This window comes from Dendrobates tinctorius, unplaced genomic scaffold (genome assembly GCF_039654945.1).
Source record: "Dendrobates tinctorius isolate UK_male_01 unplaced genomic scaffold, ASM3965494v1 ptg000309l, whole genome shotgun sequence".
Taxonomy (NCBI): Eukaryota; Metazoa; Chordata; class Amphibia; order Anura; family Dendrobatidae; genus Dendrobates; species Dendrobates tinctorius.
In genome coordinates this window covers 3,625,853-3,645,132 of record NW_027361976.1, presented here as the reverse complement: position 1 = coordinate 3,645,132, position 19,280 = coordinate 3,625,853, and the positions used below count along the sequence as shown (strand labels likewise).

General features: G+C 47.0%; 1 protein-coding gene across 3 annotated transcripts in view; it reads left to right on the top strand.

Moving 5' to 3' along the window:
* LOC141073651 (A-kinase anchor protein 17B-like) overlaps positions 1 to 19,280 on the top strand; it is a 111,224-nt gene that overhangs the window by 69,960 nt on the left and 21,984 nt on the right. For all 3 annotated transcript variants that reach the window (XM_073560971.1, XM_073560972.1, XM_073560970.1), the window contains exon 4: positions 16,538 to 16,757. In XM_073560971.1, coding sequence (XP_073417072.1) covers positions 16,538 to 16,757 — 220 coding nt within the window. The remainder of the gene's footprint in view (positions 1 to 16,537; positions 16,758 to 19,280) is intronic.

Genomic DNA, 19,280 nt, shown 5'->3' with positions numbered 1-19,280 from the left:
GCTAGCTGGTCGAGACTTACCAACTACATTCTATAACCTGATCTCTCTGCCATCCGTATAAATCTTTGTTTCCGTGAGCATGCCTGTGAGGTGGCACGTTAAAGAGGACCGCGGCGCCTGGCTCAAGAATCCCCTGGCAATAACAACTGTCGATGGGAGACGGTTCGTCAGGCTACTGAGCCGCTTGTGGTCCGTATTGGGATGCTTCATACTGAGAGCATTGCCTTCTATGTTCTTTCCCTCATGTCTCATGCTTTTCTCTTAGGTCTACCATGGCTACGGCAGCACAAACCTGTGTTGCACTGGAGAACTGGAGAGGTGCTCCGCTGGGGACATTCCGGTCATGAAAGTGTCTGGCTCCAGTACGTCCAGCTGAGGCCTCTTCTTGTCCAGCATCGCTGCCCGGTTTGCGGTCCTTTGCCGATGTTTTTGACAAGAAGGAAGCAGAGACTTTGCCGACTTACAGGCCGCATGACTGCCCTATTGACTTAATTCTCGGATCTACACCCCCTAGAGGCCAAATTTACCCTCTGTCCCCGGCTGAGACTCAAGCTATGTCGGACTATATTCAGGAGAATTTGGCCAGGGGGTTTATTCAAAAATCCTCCTCTCCTGCTGGTACCGGGTCTTTCTTTGTTAAGAAGGATGGATCACTCCAACCCTGTACTTGACTATTGAGGTCTCAACCAGATCACGGTGAAGAATAAATACCCTATCCCCCTGATTCCTGAGTTGTTCGGCTGATTAAGAGGTGCCAGGATCTTCACCAAATTAGACTTAAGAGGCGCCTACAATCTAATCCGCATTCGCTGGGGAGACGAATGGAAGACTGCTTTCAACACCAGGAATGGACGTTATGAATACTGAGTGATGCCCTTCGGTCTCAGTAAAGCACCGGCAGTTTTCCAAGAATTCGTCAACAACATCTTCTGGGACCTGCTTTATTCCTGCGTTGTCATGTATCTGGAAGATATTTTTGTGTTTTCCCCGGATCTAGCCTCTCACAGACGAGCAGTTCGGCAAGTTCTTCACCGTTTTAGGGGGAATCACCTCTACACCAAGTATGAGAAATGTGTTTTTGAATAGTCATCTCTTCCCTTCTCGGGTAACATTATCTCAGATACCAGACTCAGGATGGATCCTGAGGAAGTCTCTTCCATCCTTAAATGGCCGCTGCCTGTGGGAGTCAAAGCAATACAACGATTCCCTTACTCTGCTAATTATCGGCAATTCATTTCCCAGTTCTCCACGCTGACTGCTCCTATCTCTGCTATGACCCGCAAGAGAGCCGATCCAAAGAAATGGACCTCCGAGGCTGAAGAGGCCTTCCGCTTTCTTAAACGGTTCTTCTCCATCGCTCCCGTCCTGCAACGCCCGGATTTGAACAAGTAGTTCTTTCTCGAGGTGGATGCATCCTCGTTAGGAGCTGCAGCTGTGCTCACCCAGAAGTCCTCCTTAGGCCACCGTGTGTCCTGCGGTTTCTTTTCTAAGGCCTTCTCCGCTCCTGGGTGTAACTACTCCATCGGGGACCGAGAGTTACTCACCATTAAGATGGCTTTGGTGGAGTGGCATGCTGTAGGGCGCAGTCTATCCAATGGTCATCTACATGGACCATAAGAACCTGCCATCCGTCCACAGAATTAATCCACGCCAAGCTAAGTGGTCTCTTTTATTTTTTGCTCCCCAACTTTTTTTTTGCATTTGAGGTCCGGTGACAAGAATATCAGAGCCGATGCCCTCTCTCGCTCTTTTCTGTCCAAGGATCAAGAGGAGGCTCCACAGTTTATCATTGAACCATCCAAGATGGTCACTGTTGCTCAAGTCAGTCTGTCACAAATTCTCCCAGGGAAGACCCTTGTGGCTGAATCTGAGCGAGTTTTGTCTTGGGGCCACTCGTCCAAAGTGGCTGGTCACGCGGGACAAAGGAAGACTCTACAGTTGATTTCTCACCACTACTGGTGGCCGTCCATGAGGAGAGAGATCTATGCTTACGTGGCTGCCTGTCCGATTTGTGCCCGCAATAAAGTCCTCAGATGACTTCCTGCCGGTTCTCTTCTGCCATTACCCTTACGGATTTGCCAGTATCCGAGGGTTGCAACGTCATCTGGGTAGTCGTGGATAACTTCTCCAAAATGATGCACTTTACCCTGTTGTCTGCTCTTCCGTCCACTCCTGAACTGGCTGACAGCTTCATCAAACATATTTTCCGCCTGCATGGATTTTCTCGTCACATTGTGTCCGATCAAGGTTCGCAGTTCACTTTCAGATTCTGTCGAGCTCTCTGTAAACATCTGGATATCGCCTTGGATTTCTCATCGGCCCATCACTCACTGTCCAATGGGCAAGTGGAGCGTGTCAACCAGGTCCTGGGCAATTACCTGCGGCACTTCATCATTGCTCGCCACAGTTATTGGATAAAGTTGCTTCTCTGGGCTGAGTTGTTGTACTACAATCATGTTGGTGAAGCCTCGGGAAAATCACCATTCTACATTGTGTTCGGTCGGCAACCCGAGGTCCCCCCCCCCCGATGAGAGTTCCTTCTAATGTCCCTGCAGCAGATGTCCTTTCCAGTGATTTTGTGAAGTTGTGGGAGGACACCAAAGCCACTTTAGAAGCATCCTTCGCCCATATGAAGAGACATGCAGACAAAAGGCATCTGTATCCTCTGTGCTTCCGTCCTGATGACAAGGTATGCTCTCGTCCAGGTACACTACCGTTCAAAAATCTGGGGTCACCCAGACAATTTTGTGTTTTCCATGAAAACTCATACTTTTATTAATCAAATGAGTTGCCAAATGAATTTAACATCTAGTCCAGACATTGACAAGGTTCAAAAAAGAAAACAATTTTCTCCTTCAAACTTTGCTTTCGTCAAAGATTGCTCCCTTTGCAGCAATTACAACATTGCAGACCTTTGGCATTCTAGCAGTTAATTTGCTGAGGTAATCTGGAGAAATTTCACCCTATGCTTCTAGAAGCCCCTCCCACAAGTTGGTTTGGCTTGATGGGCACTTTTTGCATACCATACGGTCAGGCTGCTTCCACAACAGCTCAATGGTGTTGAGATCTGGTGACTATGCTGGCCACTCCATTACAGAAAGAATACTAGCTGCCTGCTTCTTCCGTAAATAGTTCTTGCATAATTTGGAGGTGTGCTTTGGGTCATTGTCCTGTTGTAGGACAAAATTGGCTCCAGTCAAGCGCAGTCCACAGGGTATGGCATGGCGTTGCAAAATGGAGTGATAGCCTTCCATATTCAAAATCCCTTTTACCTTGTACAAATCTCCCACTTTACCAGCACCAAAGCAACCCCAGACCATCACATTACCTCCACCATACTTGACAGATGGCATCAGGCACTCTTCCAGCATCTTTTCAGTTGTTCTGCATCTCACAAATGTTCTTCTGTGTGATCCAAACACCTCAAACTTGGATTTGTCTGTCCATAACACTTTTTTCCAATCTTCCTCTGTCCAATGTCTGTGTCTCAGATATGGCTTTTTCTTTGCCACTCTGCCCTGAAGGCCAGCATCCCGGAGTTGCCTCTTCACTGTAGACGTTGACACTGGCGTTTTGTGTGTACTATTTAATGATGCTGCCAGTTGAGGACCTGTGAGGCGTCAATTTCTCAAACTACAGCTGAGAATGGTGCTGCCCTTTGTGGGCATTCTGAGAAAAATAGAATGCAAAGATGGAAGAGACAGTGGTCTGAGCCGAGGCCACATCCCATAGTGACTGGTGCCCGCCCGAAATGGGTGCGGCCGAAGAAGAAGCCCCAGCCCTTGCAGCAGAATATGAAGAAATGGGAAAACAACTGGAAGTGACTCCACCCATGAATGGGTGGGGCCCAGAAGGACAAGCCAGCGTGTCTGAAGGAGAAACGCCATTACCTGTCATGATGCAAAGGAAAAGAATGTCCTTTCGCGGAGACCTAGGACACCAGGTCTGGGAATGGTCTGTGGCCCGGGCGGAGTCGGGCCTGTATCCTGGAAGCTGAAGGAACTGGAAGAATAATTTCCCTTCAGACAGTGGGGGAAGGAGTTTGCCGAGAGCCCGAGCATCATGGGCGCCGATGAGCCAGAACCAGAAGAGGCTTGAAAGAAGCTGGAGGCCGGAGTTGTCGTGGCCGGAGTTCCCAGCTCACGCGGCTGCGTGAGATGAATGTCACCGGACGCAGCATCAGTGAGTGGAGAATCTGCACCCACCCCATTTCCCACACCGACTCCTGCCCCGCCACCTTCCCCCGACCTCTGCACCCATCGACAACGTTTATCGGGAGGAGCCTCATCAAACATTTCAATTCCACCCAGGGATATGGGTTTATTTATGAGCTTGAGACCCGAGAAAAGGTATATGTGAATGCCGGGTCTATCCAGTGTGACTGTCCCGTACAGGAGTGGGAGCAGGTGACTTTTATTAAAGAACAGGGGCCCTGAGGGCCATATGTCATGGCCGTAAAGATGGTCTCTAGCCCGGAGGAGCGATGGGTGCGTGCAGCCCGATATGATGTGCAGCTGACAGCAATGGTCGCAGCCCCTGTAGCCAGCCAGAGGGCAGTAGATACGGTGCCCGTGATTGAGTTACGGGAGCCTATCCAGCGGCCCTGCATTGATTGGTGTGGCCCTATCCAAAAGAGTTGGGCTGGTTGTATGAAAAAATGTGAAGAGACTGTTCCGCGTCTCTGCGAGGGCCAGGAGCCCTGGACAGCACCAGGACTGGGTGTCGTTAGTGACCTGGAAGTAAAGGACTAATGTTTTTGTTTTCCCCCTTCCTCATCCCAGTTTTATTTGCACACCCCCGGGTCAGGACTGAATAGACTGTTACTGAGTTGGCCACTGGGCCATGTGTTTGAAGTAACTTCCTGTGTTTCGCTACCCAGAGCAGGAAAGGACTGGCCCACGGTCTGAACTGTAGCCAACAAGTCCTGAAATAATAGAACTTACAGTCATTTTCATTCAAGTTCAACAAAATCTGAAAAGAAAAATAAATCCATAACGGATGTAGGAATCTCCTATTCAGGGAGACTGTATGAACCCTTTGGCGATATATATATATGAAGTGCCCGCTGAAAGAGTGACCCAAACATGAAAAACTAGGTCACTCCAACTAATAATGGTAAAAGTGTGGGCAGGTTGCGGGATGCAGTGACGGACAAGACAGAGCAAGGGTTAGCAAGTTTAATAACAGGGGAATACACGCAGGGAGGTAAAAGGTAAACAAGGGATTAAACAGGACAATAAGCAAAGAATATTCTGAGCTAAAGAATAATGGATCAAGCAACCGCTGTTCCTGTGTAGCCCTTGTGTCAGAAGTTCCTCCAATTGTAACTCCTGCTGGGAACTCAATAGCACCGGCAACGGCTGACGCTGTGCCTCTTCCAGATAGGTCCTGTGGGCTACAATGCCCCGTCTTCTGGCGGTAGCGATCTGTCTCCGGGACCTTCCGCTGAGCCTAGTCCATATACTGCAGTGGCTGACAAGGGCATGGGCCACAGTCCTAACGTGGCTCTGCAAATATACGCTGGTGAAGTCAGGGCGCAAGTGTCAGTCACGTATGCAGTACCTCTTATGTGGCACGTGTGCTGTACTCACGGACACTGAGCGTACAGCACTTTTCTCTCTGGTAGTCACCGGCACACTGCACCTCTCTCTGTAGTCACCGGGCACACTCTGCACCTCTCTCTGTAGTTACCGGGCACACTCTGCACATTCCTCTCCCTCTCTGGTCCCCGCAGCTGGCGGCGGGAGACGGCGGATGCTGGCCTGCACGATGCTGGTGCCCCCAGGATGGAGCACTCCTCTGCCTGGCTGCTTGACACACCGCTCCCCTCAGTGCAGCGGTTCCTCTGCAGATGTCGGGGGACCCTGTCAGTGCGGTCTCTCGCGGCGCCAGTGCTCTGTGTCGGGAGGGGAACCGGAGTGCACTGCTCACTTGACTGCATGCTGCCCTCCGTTCGCGCCAAACTCCTCTGCTGTGCGTGCCTTTTCCTTTTATCTCCCCGCCCCCCTCGGACAGGAGGAAGGTCCACCTCGCTCAAGCTTCCCCCAGGCAAAAGGGGAAGGTCCGCCTCACTAAAGCTTCCCCCAGGAAACAGAGGATGCAGCCTTTCTATTTTCTAACCCAGCACGCAGGTACCCACGGTCTCGTCATCCCCCTTATACTCTCTCCCTCTCCTTTAACTCGCCATTCCACGGGCGAGAGTTCTTCATGCTCCTTTTTGTTCTTTGGAGATGGGACAGATGCCCACAATTTTCGCATCCATTCCTGCCTGTCTTGCACCACATTCTGCCAAAAGAAATTGTCCTGTGCATTCCGCAGGGGCGAATCACCAGCATGGTCACATGGAGTACCTTGAAGTTCCTCTTGAATTTTCTCATTACGGGTACTCGGAACTTCAGGTTGTGCGGCAGTCAGGTTGGGTCGCAGGGGACGGGAGCACGTCTGAGTTTGATGGAGCAGCTATCTCTGGAGTTTCAGGCCCACTTATTATCCGTGGAATAGCGGGCGGCGATCTATCTACTTCAGAGACCGAGGAAAGGGATTATTTCTCATCACCATCGGGAACCGTGGGAGTGAGCGTTTCAGGGACACTTGACACTTTCTCCCCTCCTTTGGGTTGTTCCTCACAGACAGGACCCTTGGATACAATTTGGCGTTCCACCTGATTGCCTCCACGTGACGGAGCAGGGAAGACTTCACTGGAGACAGTCGACATCTTCTCCCTCGCTTTTTGGTGTCCGACGTCGTGGCTCTTTCTGGCTCTTGGTGCGGTTCCCCTCCTCTCACCATACCATTTCTTTCAGGGGCAGTGTCATAGAATCATAGAATCGTAGAGTTGGAAAGGACCTCCTGGGCCATCTGGTCCAACCACCTGCTCAAAGCAGGATTCGCTAAATCATCCCAGTCAGATGTCTGTCCAGCCTCTGTTTGAAGACTTCCATTGAAGGAGAACTCACCACTTCTCGTGGCAGCTTGTTCCACTCATTGATCACTCTAATTGTCAAAAAGTTTTTCCTAATATCTAATCTGTGTCTCCTCCCATTCAGTTTCATCCCATTGCTTCTAGTCTTTCCTTGTGCAAATGAGAATAAAGTTGATCCTTCTACAATGTGACAGCCCTTTAGATATTTGTAGACAGCTATTAAGTCTCCTCTCAGTCTTCTCTTTTGCAAACTAAACATTCCCAAATCCTGCAACCTTTCCTCATAAGACAGGGTTTGCAGACCGGTCACCATTCTGGTCGCTCTTTTCTGAACTTGCTCCAGTTTGTTGATGTCTTTTTTAAAATGTGGTGCCCAAAACTGGACACAATATTCCAGATGAGGTCTGACCAAAGAGGAGTAGAGGGAAATAATGACTTCACGTGATCTAGACTGTATGCTTCTGTTAATACAGCCTAGAATTGCATTTGCCTTTTTTGCTGCTGCATCACACTGTTGACTCATATTCAGTCTGTGATCTATTAGTATACCCAAGTCTTTTTCACATGTGCTGTTGCTTAGCCCTATTCCTCCCATTCTGTATATGCTTTTTTTCATTTTTATTGCCCAGATGTAGTACTTTGCATTTTTCCCTGTTAAAAACCATTCTGTTAGTTGCTGCCCACTTCTCCAGTTTATTTATATCTTTTTGAATCCTCTCTCTCTCTTCTCTAGTATTAGCTATCCCTCCTAGCTTTGTGTCATCAGCAAATTTAATCAGTTTACCCTCAATTCCTTAATCTAAATCATTGATAAAGATGTTGAACAATACAGGGCCCAGGACAGAGCCCTGTGGTACCCCCACTTGACACATTCTTCCAACTGGATGTGCAGCCATTTACGACCACTCTTTGGGTCCGATCACTAAGCCAGTTATGAATCCACCTAACAGTTGCCTTGTCCATTCCATACTTAGTCATTTTTTCAATAAGGATTGTATGAGATACTTTGTCAAATGCTTTGCTGAAGTCAAGATATACTATATCTACAGCATTTCCTTGATCCACCCAATCAGTGATTCCGTCATAGAAGGAAATTAAGTTAGTTTGACATGACTTATTAGTTACAAACCCATGCTGACTCTGTTTAATCACTTCATTCTTATCCAGGTACTGACATACATGTTGTTTAAGAATCTGTTCAAAGATCTTTCCTGGTATAGAAGTCAGACTCACCGGCCTATAGTTGCCTGGGAATTTAAAACCGTTTCATCATTTTCATCCTGTAAAAATCCTATAGCATCTTTGACTTTTCTTTTACTTTTGACATATCCCCAAAATCCTTTATTATTGCTTTTGACATCTCTTGCAAGCCTCAATTCATTTTCAGCTTTAGCTAATCTGACTTGTGCCCTGCAGGTTCTGCAGACAGCATTAAATTCTTCTTTAGATATGCCTCCCTCTTTCCATTTTATAAACATTATTTTCTTCCTTTTTAGCATGTGCTTAAGTTCTGTGTTCATCCATCCTGGTTTCCTTAAATGCTTGCTATTCTTCCCTCTTTTCAGAATTGTTAACAATTGTGCTTTGAGAATTTCACTTTTCAAGATTTCCCATCCTTCCTGGACATTTTTGTCTTTAAGGATATCCAGCCATTGGATCCCTCCAATTCTCTTTCTGAATGCTTAAAATCTGCCTTTCTGAAATCTAACCTTGACGTCTGAGTCTTCACAGGTCTTCCTCCTCTAGTTATCCAAAATTCTAAAATAGCATGGTCGCTACCTCCTAGGGTCCCACCCACTTTTACCTCCTCAACCATTTCCTCCCTGTTTATAAGGATTAGATCCAAGGTAGCAGTTCCCCTTGTTTTCTCCCTTACCTTTTGGAAGATAAAGTTGTCAGCAAGAGAGGATAAGAATTTCCTTGACCTGTTAGTGTTGCCTGAGAGAGATTCCCAACAAATGTCTGGATAGTTGAAATCTCCCATGACAACTATGTCATATTTTTTGGAGAACTTGGCCATTTGATGCATAAAGAATTCATCCATATCTTCAGCTTGCACAGGTGGCCTGTAGTAAATGCCTACAATGGTGTCCTTTCCATTGTTCTGTCCTTGTATTCTTACCCAAACAGTTTCCACAGAACTCCCAGTCTCTGAAGCTTCAATCTCTGTGCAGATATACGCGTTTCTAACATACAATGCAACACCTCCTCTTCGTTTATCAAGTCTGTTTCTTGCAAATAAGTTGTATCCTTCTAGTCTTGTATTCCAATCATGTGTATCGTCCCACCAAGTTTCAGTGATTCCAATGACATCATATTTCTTTTCCTGTGTTAGTAGTTCCAATTCTCCTTGTTTGTTGCCCATGCTTTGTGCATTAGTATAGAAACATTTTAGTTTGTGATTGGTTTCTCTTTCTCCAATATTTTTATTAATTAGATTCTTTTGTCTTTGTTCTTCCTTTCCACTTTTAATAGCAGAGTTCTCAATAGCATTTTCAGGTGTATGGCTTTTTCTGGTCTTTTGCTTCCCTTCCCATGTTGTTCTAGTTTAAAGCTCTCCTTACAAGTGTAGCAAGGCGACTTCCAAATACATGTTTTCCAGTCTTCATAAGGTGCACCCCATCTCTAGCAAGTAGTCCATCGTAAAGGTCCTCTCCAATTGGCATGACCTTCGGAAGGGTGAGCAAATCTTCGCCGTCGGCTGTCTCTTGTAGGGCAATTTCTTGACAGGTGTCCCATTCTTCCACACGTCCAGCACTTCCACGACTGTCTGGTGGGCGCTTTGGTCTGGGTCGCCGTCCTCTATGGGAAGCATACCTCCTCTGTGCTCTTCACCCCAGGATCAGGACGTAAATCTTGGGGCTGTGGCTGGAGCTCCTCTCATGCTACGTATCTCTCCTCTAATGTCTCGCTCCTCTTTACGTAAGTTACCCCGGGGTATGAGAGTGGACTCCAAGGAGGCAGCAAAAACTTCCTTCAGGCTCTCGATTTCTTCCCATATTTTCTGCATTCCCTGTTGTAATTTGCGGGACCACACCGGCTCTTCCTCGTTCGGGGTAGATACCTCGTGACTCTGAACCATCCCTGTCAAGGCTGCGGTCCTGCTCGCTTATGCGCACCTCTGCCCCAATTTCTGCAAAAGTCATGCGTGGATTAACCCGCAGGCGCTCATGCAAGGCTTGCTTAAGCAGCGCATCTCTAAAGCCTGTCACTAATTGGTCTTGCAGCACAATATCAGGAGGGCCTACACCGTCTCACTTAGTAATCACAGCATCGATCTCCTGCAGCGCATTCATGTAATGGGTCATGGACTCCCCCCTACCTTTAGACACAGCGAAAAAAGCACATGCGCAATTCTACGACATATGTGGGGTCTCTTCTAGAATCTGTAGCACCTTTTTAAAGGTATCGCGCTCATGGGGAGGCTGTAACATAACGGAGATCCTCGCCTCTCCGTCCAGAGCCATCAGGGCAATTTGTGCCTCCATTATGGGGGTCATGGGGTGCATCGTCAACATACCCCTGACTTGCTCTGTCCAGTTCCATAGCAGAATATTGTTCCCTGTAAGCTTAGGGAGGTTACTCAATATTGTTCCCAGAGGTATACTGACCCTTGGGGCACCCCTGACCACTTGATCTGCCACCTCTGCACCCATAGATGGCGTAGTCGGCAGGATGCAAAGTGTGAGCAGGTTGCAGGATGCAGTGAGGGACAGGAGGCAGAGCAAGGGTCAACAAGTTTAATAACCGGGGACTAACAAGGGAATAAACAGGACAAAAAGCAAAGGCTATTTTGAGGTAAAGAATAATGGATCAAGCAACTGCAGTTCCTGTGTAGCACTAGTGTCAGAAGTTCCTCCAACTGTAAATCCTGCTAAGAGCTCAATAGCGCCGGCAATGGCTGACGCTGTACCTTTTCCAGGAAGGTCCTGTGGGCTACAATGCCCCGTCTTCTGGCGGCAGCGGTCGGTCTCCGGTACCTTCCGCTGAGCCTAGTCCATATACTGCAGTGGCTGACAAGGGTACGGGTCACAGTCCTGTACATGCCCAACGTGGCTCTGCAAATATACGCTGGTGAAGTTAGAGCGCAAGTGTCGGTCCTGTATGCGGTCCCTCTTATGTGGCATGTGTTCTATACTCACAGACACTGAGCGTACAGCGCCTTTCTGTCTTGTAGTCTGGTAGGTGCACACTGAACCTCTTTCTGTAGTCACCGGGCATACTCTGTACCTCTCTTTGTAGTCATCGGGCACACTCTGCACGTTCATCTCCCTCTCTGGTCTCCGCGCCTGGCTGCGGGAGATGGCGGATGCTGGCCTGGACAATGCTGGTGCTCCCAGGACGGAGCACTCCTCTGCCTGGCTGCTGGACACATGGCTCCCCTCAGTGCAGCGGTCCCGCTGCAGACATCGGGGGACCCTGTCAGTGCGGTCTGTCGTGGCGCCGGTGCTCTTCGTCGGGTGGGGAAGCGGAGCGTGCCTCTCGCCTGACTGCTCGCTGCCCTACGTTCACACCAAACTCCTCTGCTGCGTGTGCTTTTTCCTTTTATCTCCGCTCTCGGACAGGAGGAGGGTCCAGACCCGGAACATAAACACAAAAGGAAAGAATGAGCCGAAGAAGAGGAATAAGGGGGGAAGAGAGGGGGGGGAGAGAGAAGGGAAAAAGGGGGTTGGGAGGGAGGGGGGGGACCATTAAAGTCTGATATAACAGGGGGCAACTTGCACCTCTATAATGACATCTGTCTAATCCGTATTGTTCAATCTATCTTTCTTATGGCTTAGAAGAGGGGGATTGAAAATCCTGAGTCTGTATCCATAGTCCAAGGACTCCAAACCTGCAGATTTTTCTCCATTTAACCATTAACTTCAGCGGACAATTCCTCCATACTTTGGAGGCTGTTCATCTCCTTAACCCATTCAGACATATTTGGAGATTGGGAGGATTTCCAATGTCTCAGGATCACAGTGCGCGCAGCAGTTAAGCATAATCTTAGGAGCCCCCATTGGGGGGTTTTGTGCGAAATTAAGTCCAATTTGCTTTTTGTGTGCTGATCCCATACACACAAAGAAAATAAATTTCACAACTCTGTTGTTGGGTGTCCCGGGACCAGGGGCTCCTTCTCTGTCTCTAATGGTAGGGTCACCCTAGCTTGCTCTATTTCCCTGATTACTTCTGATGGTGAAGATGCTAAGGCCACGTACATTGCTTTTGCGCATGAATCCACTCTGTCTGTACCCTTCCCCCACCCGGGGAAGAGGGGAGTAGTACTCTACTGTAATACATCAACCAGACCAGCAAGGTGATACAAGGATGAAGGAAAATACCAATCATACGTACATACTCACATGAACAACAGAGGTAAGCAATGGGGGGTGGAGAATGGGGTAAATCCAAAGTAGCATAAGGAGGAGGATTGGCACACACCCAAAATCTAGCAACATTCTCTTATAAATCCACCCAACGACTTCTTAAACAACAGCCACAAACCACCATCTCCTAACCATACCGAATGAAGCTACACTGACAATGAGTGCTAGTCGGGGCCCAGATCATATAGGAGATGGGAGTGGCTAGCAGTGAACAGCTTAGAGCCTTAATACAGGAAATCTTCCAGGAGTTCTCAACTGAGCAGATTAACCCCTGCAATGCTGAAAGAAACATGCACCGTTTAATATGAAGGTGAAGTGATTCTAATCAGTGCAGGAGTAGGAGAAATCAAACGCTGCTGTCTTCTGGCTCCTCTCTGTTGCGGTAAACACGTGACAATAAACGTGTATAACAAAACATGTATAATTGCAATAATTTTCTGGGTGATATACTTCACTTTTTGGATCAATTTCAAGGGTGCCAACAGTTTTGTCCATGATTGTATGTAAAATGAAACATGAGAAAAATGTATTATTCAAACATTAAAATTAATTGAAGACACTGATCTCATGTCTGCTGACTATGATTATGGAAGTTGAGATGCATAGACTTTTAAATATTGGTCCTGCAGCCTAGATCTTGGATAAAGATCTGATTACTGTGACTCTTAAGGCCCCGTCACACATAGCGATCTCGCTAGCGAGATCGCTGCTGAGTCACAAGTTTTGTGACACAACAGCGATCTCACCAGCGAGATCGCTGTGTGTGACAGCGATTAGCGACCGGCCCCCTGCCGGTATCGCTGATCGCTGCAAGAAACCTCTGGACATTTCTTTCGTCGCTGATCTCCCGCTGGCCAGCACGCATCGCTGCGTGTGACAGGCGGGAGACCAGCGATCAGCTGGTAACTAACGTACACATCGGGTATCTAAGGGACACACGTCCCTTGGATACCCGATGTGTACGTTAGTCGTTAGTTACCAGCTACCTGCATCAGCGCGCTGGTAACTAACGAACACAGCGACGCCACGCGCTGAGCGTCGCTGTGCTGATCGCTGGTGAAGCTGTCTGTTTGACAGCTCACCAGCGATCACATAGCGACTTACCAGCGATCCTGACACGTTGATATCGTTGTCGGGATCGCTGGTACGTCGCTATGTGTGACTCCAGCATTACTGATTGTGAGAATGAAGGTGCTTGGCATCAGCCTGTTTGGAATTTTAGCAGATGCAGAAACACTATTCTTTTTATGAGTGCAGTGCAAGAAAATTTTCCCAAAGCACCATGTAACCACAAATTTTAAGATTTGTAATGGATATGTAATGAATATAAACCCATTTTAAGGCTATGTTAGCATGATATGAGCTTTTGGTGAGATTTTGATGTTGCAGCTTTTCTGCACCAATTAGATTATTTGCATCTTTTCATTATATTTTTTTAGTGCTTTTTTTTTACATGCGTTTTATTGTGTTTTTGATGCTATTTTTTTTTTTTTTTTATCATGCTTTTAAATAAAGCTGCTTTGTTTTTGATACCTCCAGCTACTTGGCTTCGACAAAACTTTATTGATAGTCATATGCGGATTACATGCATTTTTGATGCATTTGCGTAACTGAAACGCACTAAAAACACATGTTTTTTACCTGTGGATTTTCCGCATCTAATGTGAATCTAAGGAAAAAATCTGCACAGAAAACTCTGCGTATCAGCAAGAGAAATTGACTTGTTGCGGATTTGAAACATGAACCGCGGGTCAGTTTACACTGAGTAAAGAAAGAAAAAGCGAGCATGAGATTTCTATAAATCCCATCCACTTTGCTGGAACTGTAAGAGGCTGCATGTTTTGCACAGTGAAAACATGCAGCGTCAAAAACTGATTGTGGGAACATGGTCTGACAATATGTGATAAGTGGAGCATGCGCTAGAATGGAAGCAGTCCTTACTCAACAGATGTCCACTCTTGCTCATATGAGCAAACTATTAGGCTGTGTGCACATGATGCGGATATCCAGCGGATCCGCAGCGAATTTTACCGCCCAGAAACTTTGCATATCCGCATTGTGATGTACAGTAGCATGTTAGTCAATGAAAAAAAAAAAACGCTGTGCAGACGCTGCGGATTTTTCCACGCGGTTTTCCTGCGGTACAAAATCCGCAGCATGTCACTACTTTTGTGCGGTTTTCCACCTCCCCTGTCTCCAAGTCCGCAGGGGGAAAACCGCAGTGGAAAACCGCACAAAAACCGCATGAAAACCGCATTAAGGCTATGTGCCCACGATGCGATTTTTAAGCGTTTTTGCTGCGATTTTCGGCACGAAAATGCAGCGAAAACGTTTAAAAATCGTGTACAGAACGCCCCCCGTGCATTCCTATGGCATTCCGCACATGCTGTGCTAATGCTGCGCTTTTTTCCGCAGCGGAAACGCATCGTGGAAAAAATCGCAGCATGATCATTCTTTTGTGCGGAATCGCAAAGAATTGCTGCGATTCCGCACCCATAGGAATGCATGAGAATCGCTTACTTCCCGCATGTGGCTATGCCCACCATGCGCGAAGTTAAGCGTCTCATGTGCGGTTGGTACCCACGGTGTGGAGGAGAGGAGACTGTCCTCCAGGCCCTGGGTACCATACCCCTGTAAAAAAAAAAGAATACAAAATCGGGGTATATTTACCTTCCGACGTCCCGCGCTGCATTCCCGGCCTCAGCGTTCCCAGTAATGCCTTGCGGCAAGGTCCTGTGATGATGTAGTCTCGCGTGACTCTAGCGGTCTCGCGAGATCGCTATAGTAACGCGAGACCAACGTCATCACAGGTCTCGCAAGGCATTACTGGGAACACTGTGGCCCGGGATGGCAGCGCGGGACGTCGGAAGGTAAATATACCCCGATTTTTTTTATTTTTTTTAATTTTTTTTATCATTTTTAACATTTTATCTTTTACTATTGATGCTGCATAGGTGGCCTCAATAGTAAAAAGCTGCTCACACTTGTCAAACACTATGTTTGATGAGTGTGACCAACCTGTCAATCACTTTCCTAGCGATGCTTCAAATCGCTTGGAAAGTGCTTGAGAAAATCGCGGCAAAATCGCGAACAGAATCGCGGTGAAATCGCTGTGAAATCGCGCAGGAATAAAACGCGCGATTTCTGGAAAGGAGTCCAGTTTTTAGTGTGCGTTTTAAAACGCTACGTGGGCCCATAGCCTAAAAATGGAAGAAATCTGCAGGAAAAATGCAGGACATTTGACCTGCGGATTTCTTCAATTTTGCGCGGAAAAATCCGCAGGGCAAAAAAGTACGTCTGCACTCAGCCTTACCCTTCACCCATTTTGTGGCATTCAAATACCCTAATTGGGTAAAACGAATTTAAACAAAGGAAAAAAATGTACAGGCACACCATCCACATAAATCACATTGTAGAAGGCTGGACAAGTGTATGCTGTGGTAATACACATGGTCCATAATAAATAAAGACTGTATATATTTTTGGATTTAAAAGAATTTGTCATCTCCCAAAACCCTATTAACATACAGATATAAGGTTATTAATCTCTTTCAGTCATAGAGGCAGTCGTCCCTGCACTGACATATAGTGGAGATGGCTGTCAGTTAATGTGGCGGGGTGTAGTCACACCCACCACTCCCTGTGTACTGAGCGGTGAGTGTAACCGTGCCTCTATGATTGAAAGTCCAAGGCTCCTGGGAGGAATAAAGTTAGTATCCTCTCTGGGTTTTCAGTGTGGTAATCGGATAGCTTTAGTACGCTATTAACCTGAAGATTAACTCCATGACGTGAATAGCGTTTGGGCACATGACTTGTTCCCTTTAAATCCTCCTTTGAATAATTTTTAATCTAGCTGAAAAACCTCTATATTAATGCTAATAAACATAGGAAGTGTTAGGGCAGGTTCACACCACCAAACTGATTTCCATCAGGAATAGAATAACGGCACTCATGGCAGGGAGAGATCGGTCAGGTGGCAGACTGCAACGCCAGACAAATCCTAATGACTTAAATAGGGTCTCTCTGCTTTCAATAAGGGGGGTGGCCATTTACCAGAATAAAATAATGCAGCAAAGCTGTACTATTAATCCTAAAGAGAATGACCATTTTGCCTAGTACATAGTAATATACTCTCCATATAAAATGGTACCATGCAGTATACAATAGACATACATGTGTTCTGTACGTTTTGCAGTCTCTACTGTCATGCATGCCAGGAGCACCTAATTATTCTATATTCATCCAGAAAAAGAAAACTTGAGGAGAGGAAGGCAAGAGCAAGAAAAAGAAGGGCCAGGCTGAAGAGGAAACTGCAGAAACAGAATGAGCAGAAGGCGTTTCAGCAGCAAGAAAACTGTCCGGAAGAAGAAGAGGACACTGAGGAATGGCAAGAGAGGAAATTGGTTCTCGCTCAGAGGCGTCTGGAGTCAATAAAGCTTCTCACTGCTATCTTGGATAAAGTTAATGTGAGTCCTGCAGGTGCCTGTGACGGGTAACAGATAAGTTTCATCCAGATGGTTTGTGTCTGTAGAGTTTTGAAATGAGTGTGGAGAAACAGGGTCAGTGGGTGCTCTTGTCTGCTGTCCCAGCTGCCTTTAGCAAGACTGCATGTACCAGTGCTTATACCACTGAACATCCACTCTATCTCCCGGTGGGCAATACACTACATAGACAACACAGGGTTAGGGTAAAACAGTGTGGCAATACTTTATTGAACCACAACACTCAATAGCAAACAGAACAATCCCAGCAATTACTGTCATGAACTCATTTTCTGCTCCACCAGTTGAGTTCCCCTTCCGTTCTCCCTCTGGTGGTGACAGGAGGTAGTGCAGTTGGTTTAAGTGGTAGTGATCTGCCACCTGATGAGGAAGATAACGATTGGATCTCTGGAGTATCATACTGGATATAAGACAGCCGACACCCTAGCCGGGTGCTGGTGATTCAGTCTGCTTCTCAGGTCCTGGACTTCAGCTCTCTTCCAGTCTTCTCAAGTTAAGTTTGTTTTTTGCTAATGTTCACACTTGCGCTTGTTGGTCAATTCAGTTTGTTGTGTAATCAGCCTGCCCCTGCTGGGGCTATGCTGAAATTCCACTCCTATTAATCAGTATTTGCCAATCTGCTTTTTGTCCCTTATTAGAGTGGCCTCTTTTTTGCTCTGTCTCAGAATATTTCAGAGTGCTGATATAGGTTTTGAAGTCTAGTGACTTCAGGGTTAATTTTGCTATCAGAAGTGTTGGACAATATTTTTGTAGGTTGTGTGGTGTAGTAACCACTATGTCCGCTAGGGGGCGCTGTGTGGAGGGTCCAAGGGAGAGGATGAGTGGCAGAATCCTGAAGGATGGTTGTGTATCTCAAAGGGGGTGGCTTTGAGATGGAGACTTAGTTATGCGTATTGATAAGCAATGGTATTGCTGAGGTGTTATTTCAAGGTATAAGGGAGAAGTCTCTAGGTAACTTTGGAGTTGGGCGGGCCAGTGACCTACAGACCCTCCCAGGGGTGTGTCTGAAAACGCCTGTATTAAAAAACTATGTGAGTGTGTGAAGGACCTGTGATGAGGTCATAGTCACGTGACCTGGTGGGCGTGGCTATAGACCATATAATGTGCCAGGGTAGGTCACATGTGAGGAAGGCTGGGACCTGGTTGGTCCAGTGTGGAAGGTCCAGCAGAGATGGAGCTTCCTCCCAGACAGCACGTGTGAAGTGGCTGGGAGCAATGGCGATGTGTGCCTGAGAGTTCCCTGGAGGGAACGAACGTGTGCGGAATGCTGCAGCCGCATGAGGAACCCTGACGTGGGTGAGATAATTGTGATGCTAAGTGAGCCTGCATACTGGACATTGATAATAAGAGTGAAGCATTATAATGGACGCTATGCTGGTAATGCTATTAAGTGAAATTTCTGTTGCTGCTGTGGTTTATGAGGCGTGAATAAACCGCTAGGACTGTATGAATTGATGGAAAATCCGTGCTGGAAGTGGTTTTTGTTCGCTGCAAGCGAGAATCCCCTAAGTGAATGACAGCGCTACCTCACAGTTGGTTTTGGCAGATTGCAGACAGTGTCTTTCCTTTTCTGTCCTTTTTAGTTAGCCGGGCCCCATCGTTTGCTCAGCCTATTTTCCTGCCTTTGTTTGTAATTTCATCTTGTTTCACTGTCAATACATGTGGGGGGCTGTCTTTCCTTTGGGGTCTGCTCTTGGGCAGTTAGTTTTCCTCTTTTCCTGCTTTAGGCTTATGTAGTTCTCCGGTTGTGACGAGGCGTCTAGGACCAACGTAGGAACACTCCACGACTGCTTCTAGTTGTGCGGTTAAGATCAGGGATCTGCAATCTGCATAGTTACCAACTTCTCTGGTTTTCTGAGACTTAGCTTGTTGTCTTGTTTTTCCTCCTCGGTTTCCTATTCACAGCAAATTACCCCATTACAGGGTCTCACCGGGATAATGGTAGATGTTATGCCAGAGCTCCCAGGGTCACAATTCCACCTGTGATACGCACACACAGAGAAGAGGTAACAACAAGCGTAGGGAGATGACCGAGAACAGTCCATAGAGTCTGTACAAGATCCAAAGCCAGTTGACACACAGGTCAGAGCTCCCAGGGTTGCTATTCCACCTGTGATACACACACACACACACACACACACACACACACACACACACAGAAGACGTAACAACAAGCATAGGGAGATGACAGAGAACAGTCTATAGAGTCCATATAAGGTCCAAAGCCAATTGACACGAGAGTCACCACCTGGCTTATCCGACCATCTCCATTGAACCAGGCGACCGGTGGGTCCCAAAACCTAGCTTTCTCCAAATATATCCATGGTTAAGAGATGGTTACTGGATCAGATCTGTGTCCTTCCAACCAGAGCCGACAACCCCTAGGTTGATTCCTATAAAATCATAGGGTCGTGTCCATTGTGACGGTGTCATGATGAATTGGCTGCAGACCTCTCGTCCGTTTTGTAGAATGTCCGACTGGTAGCG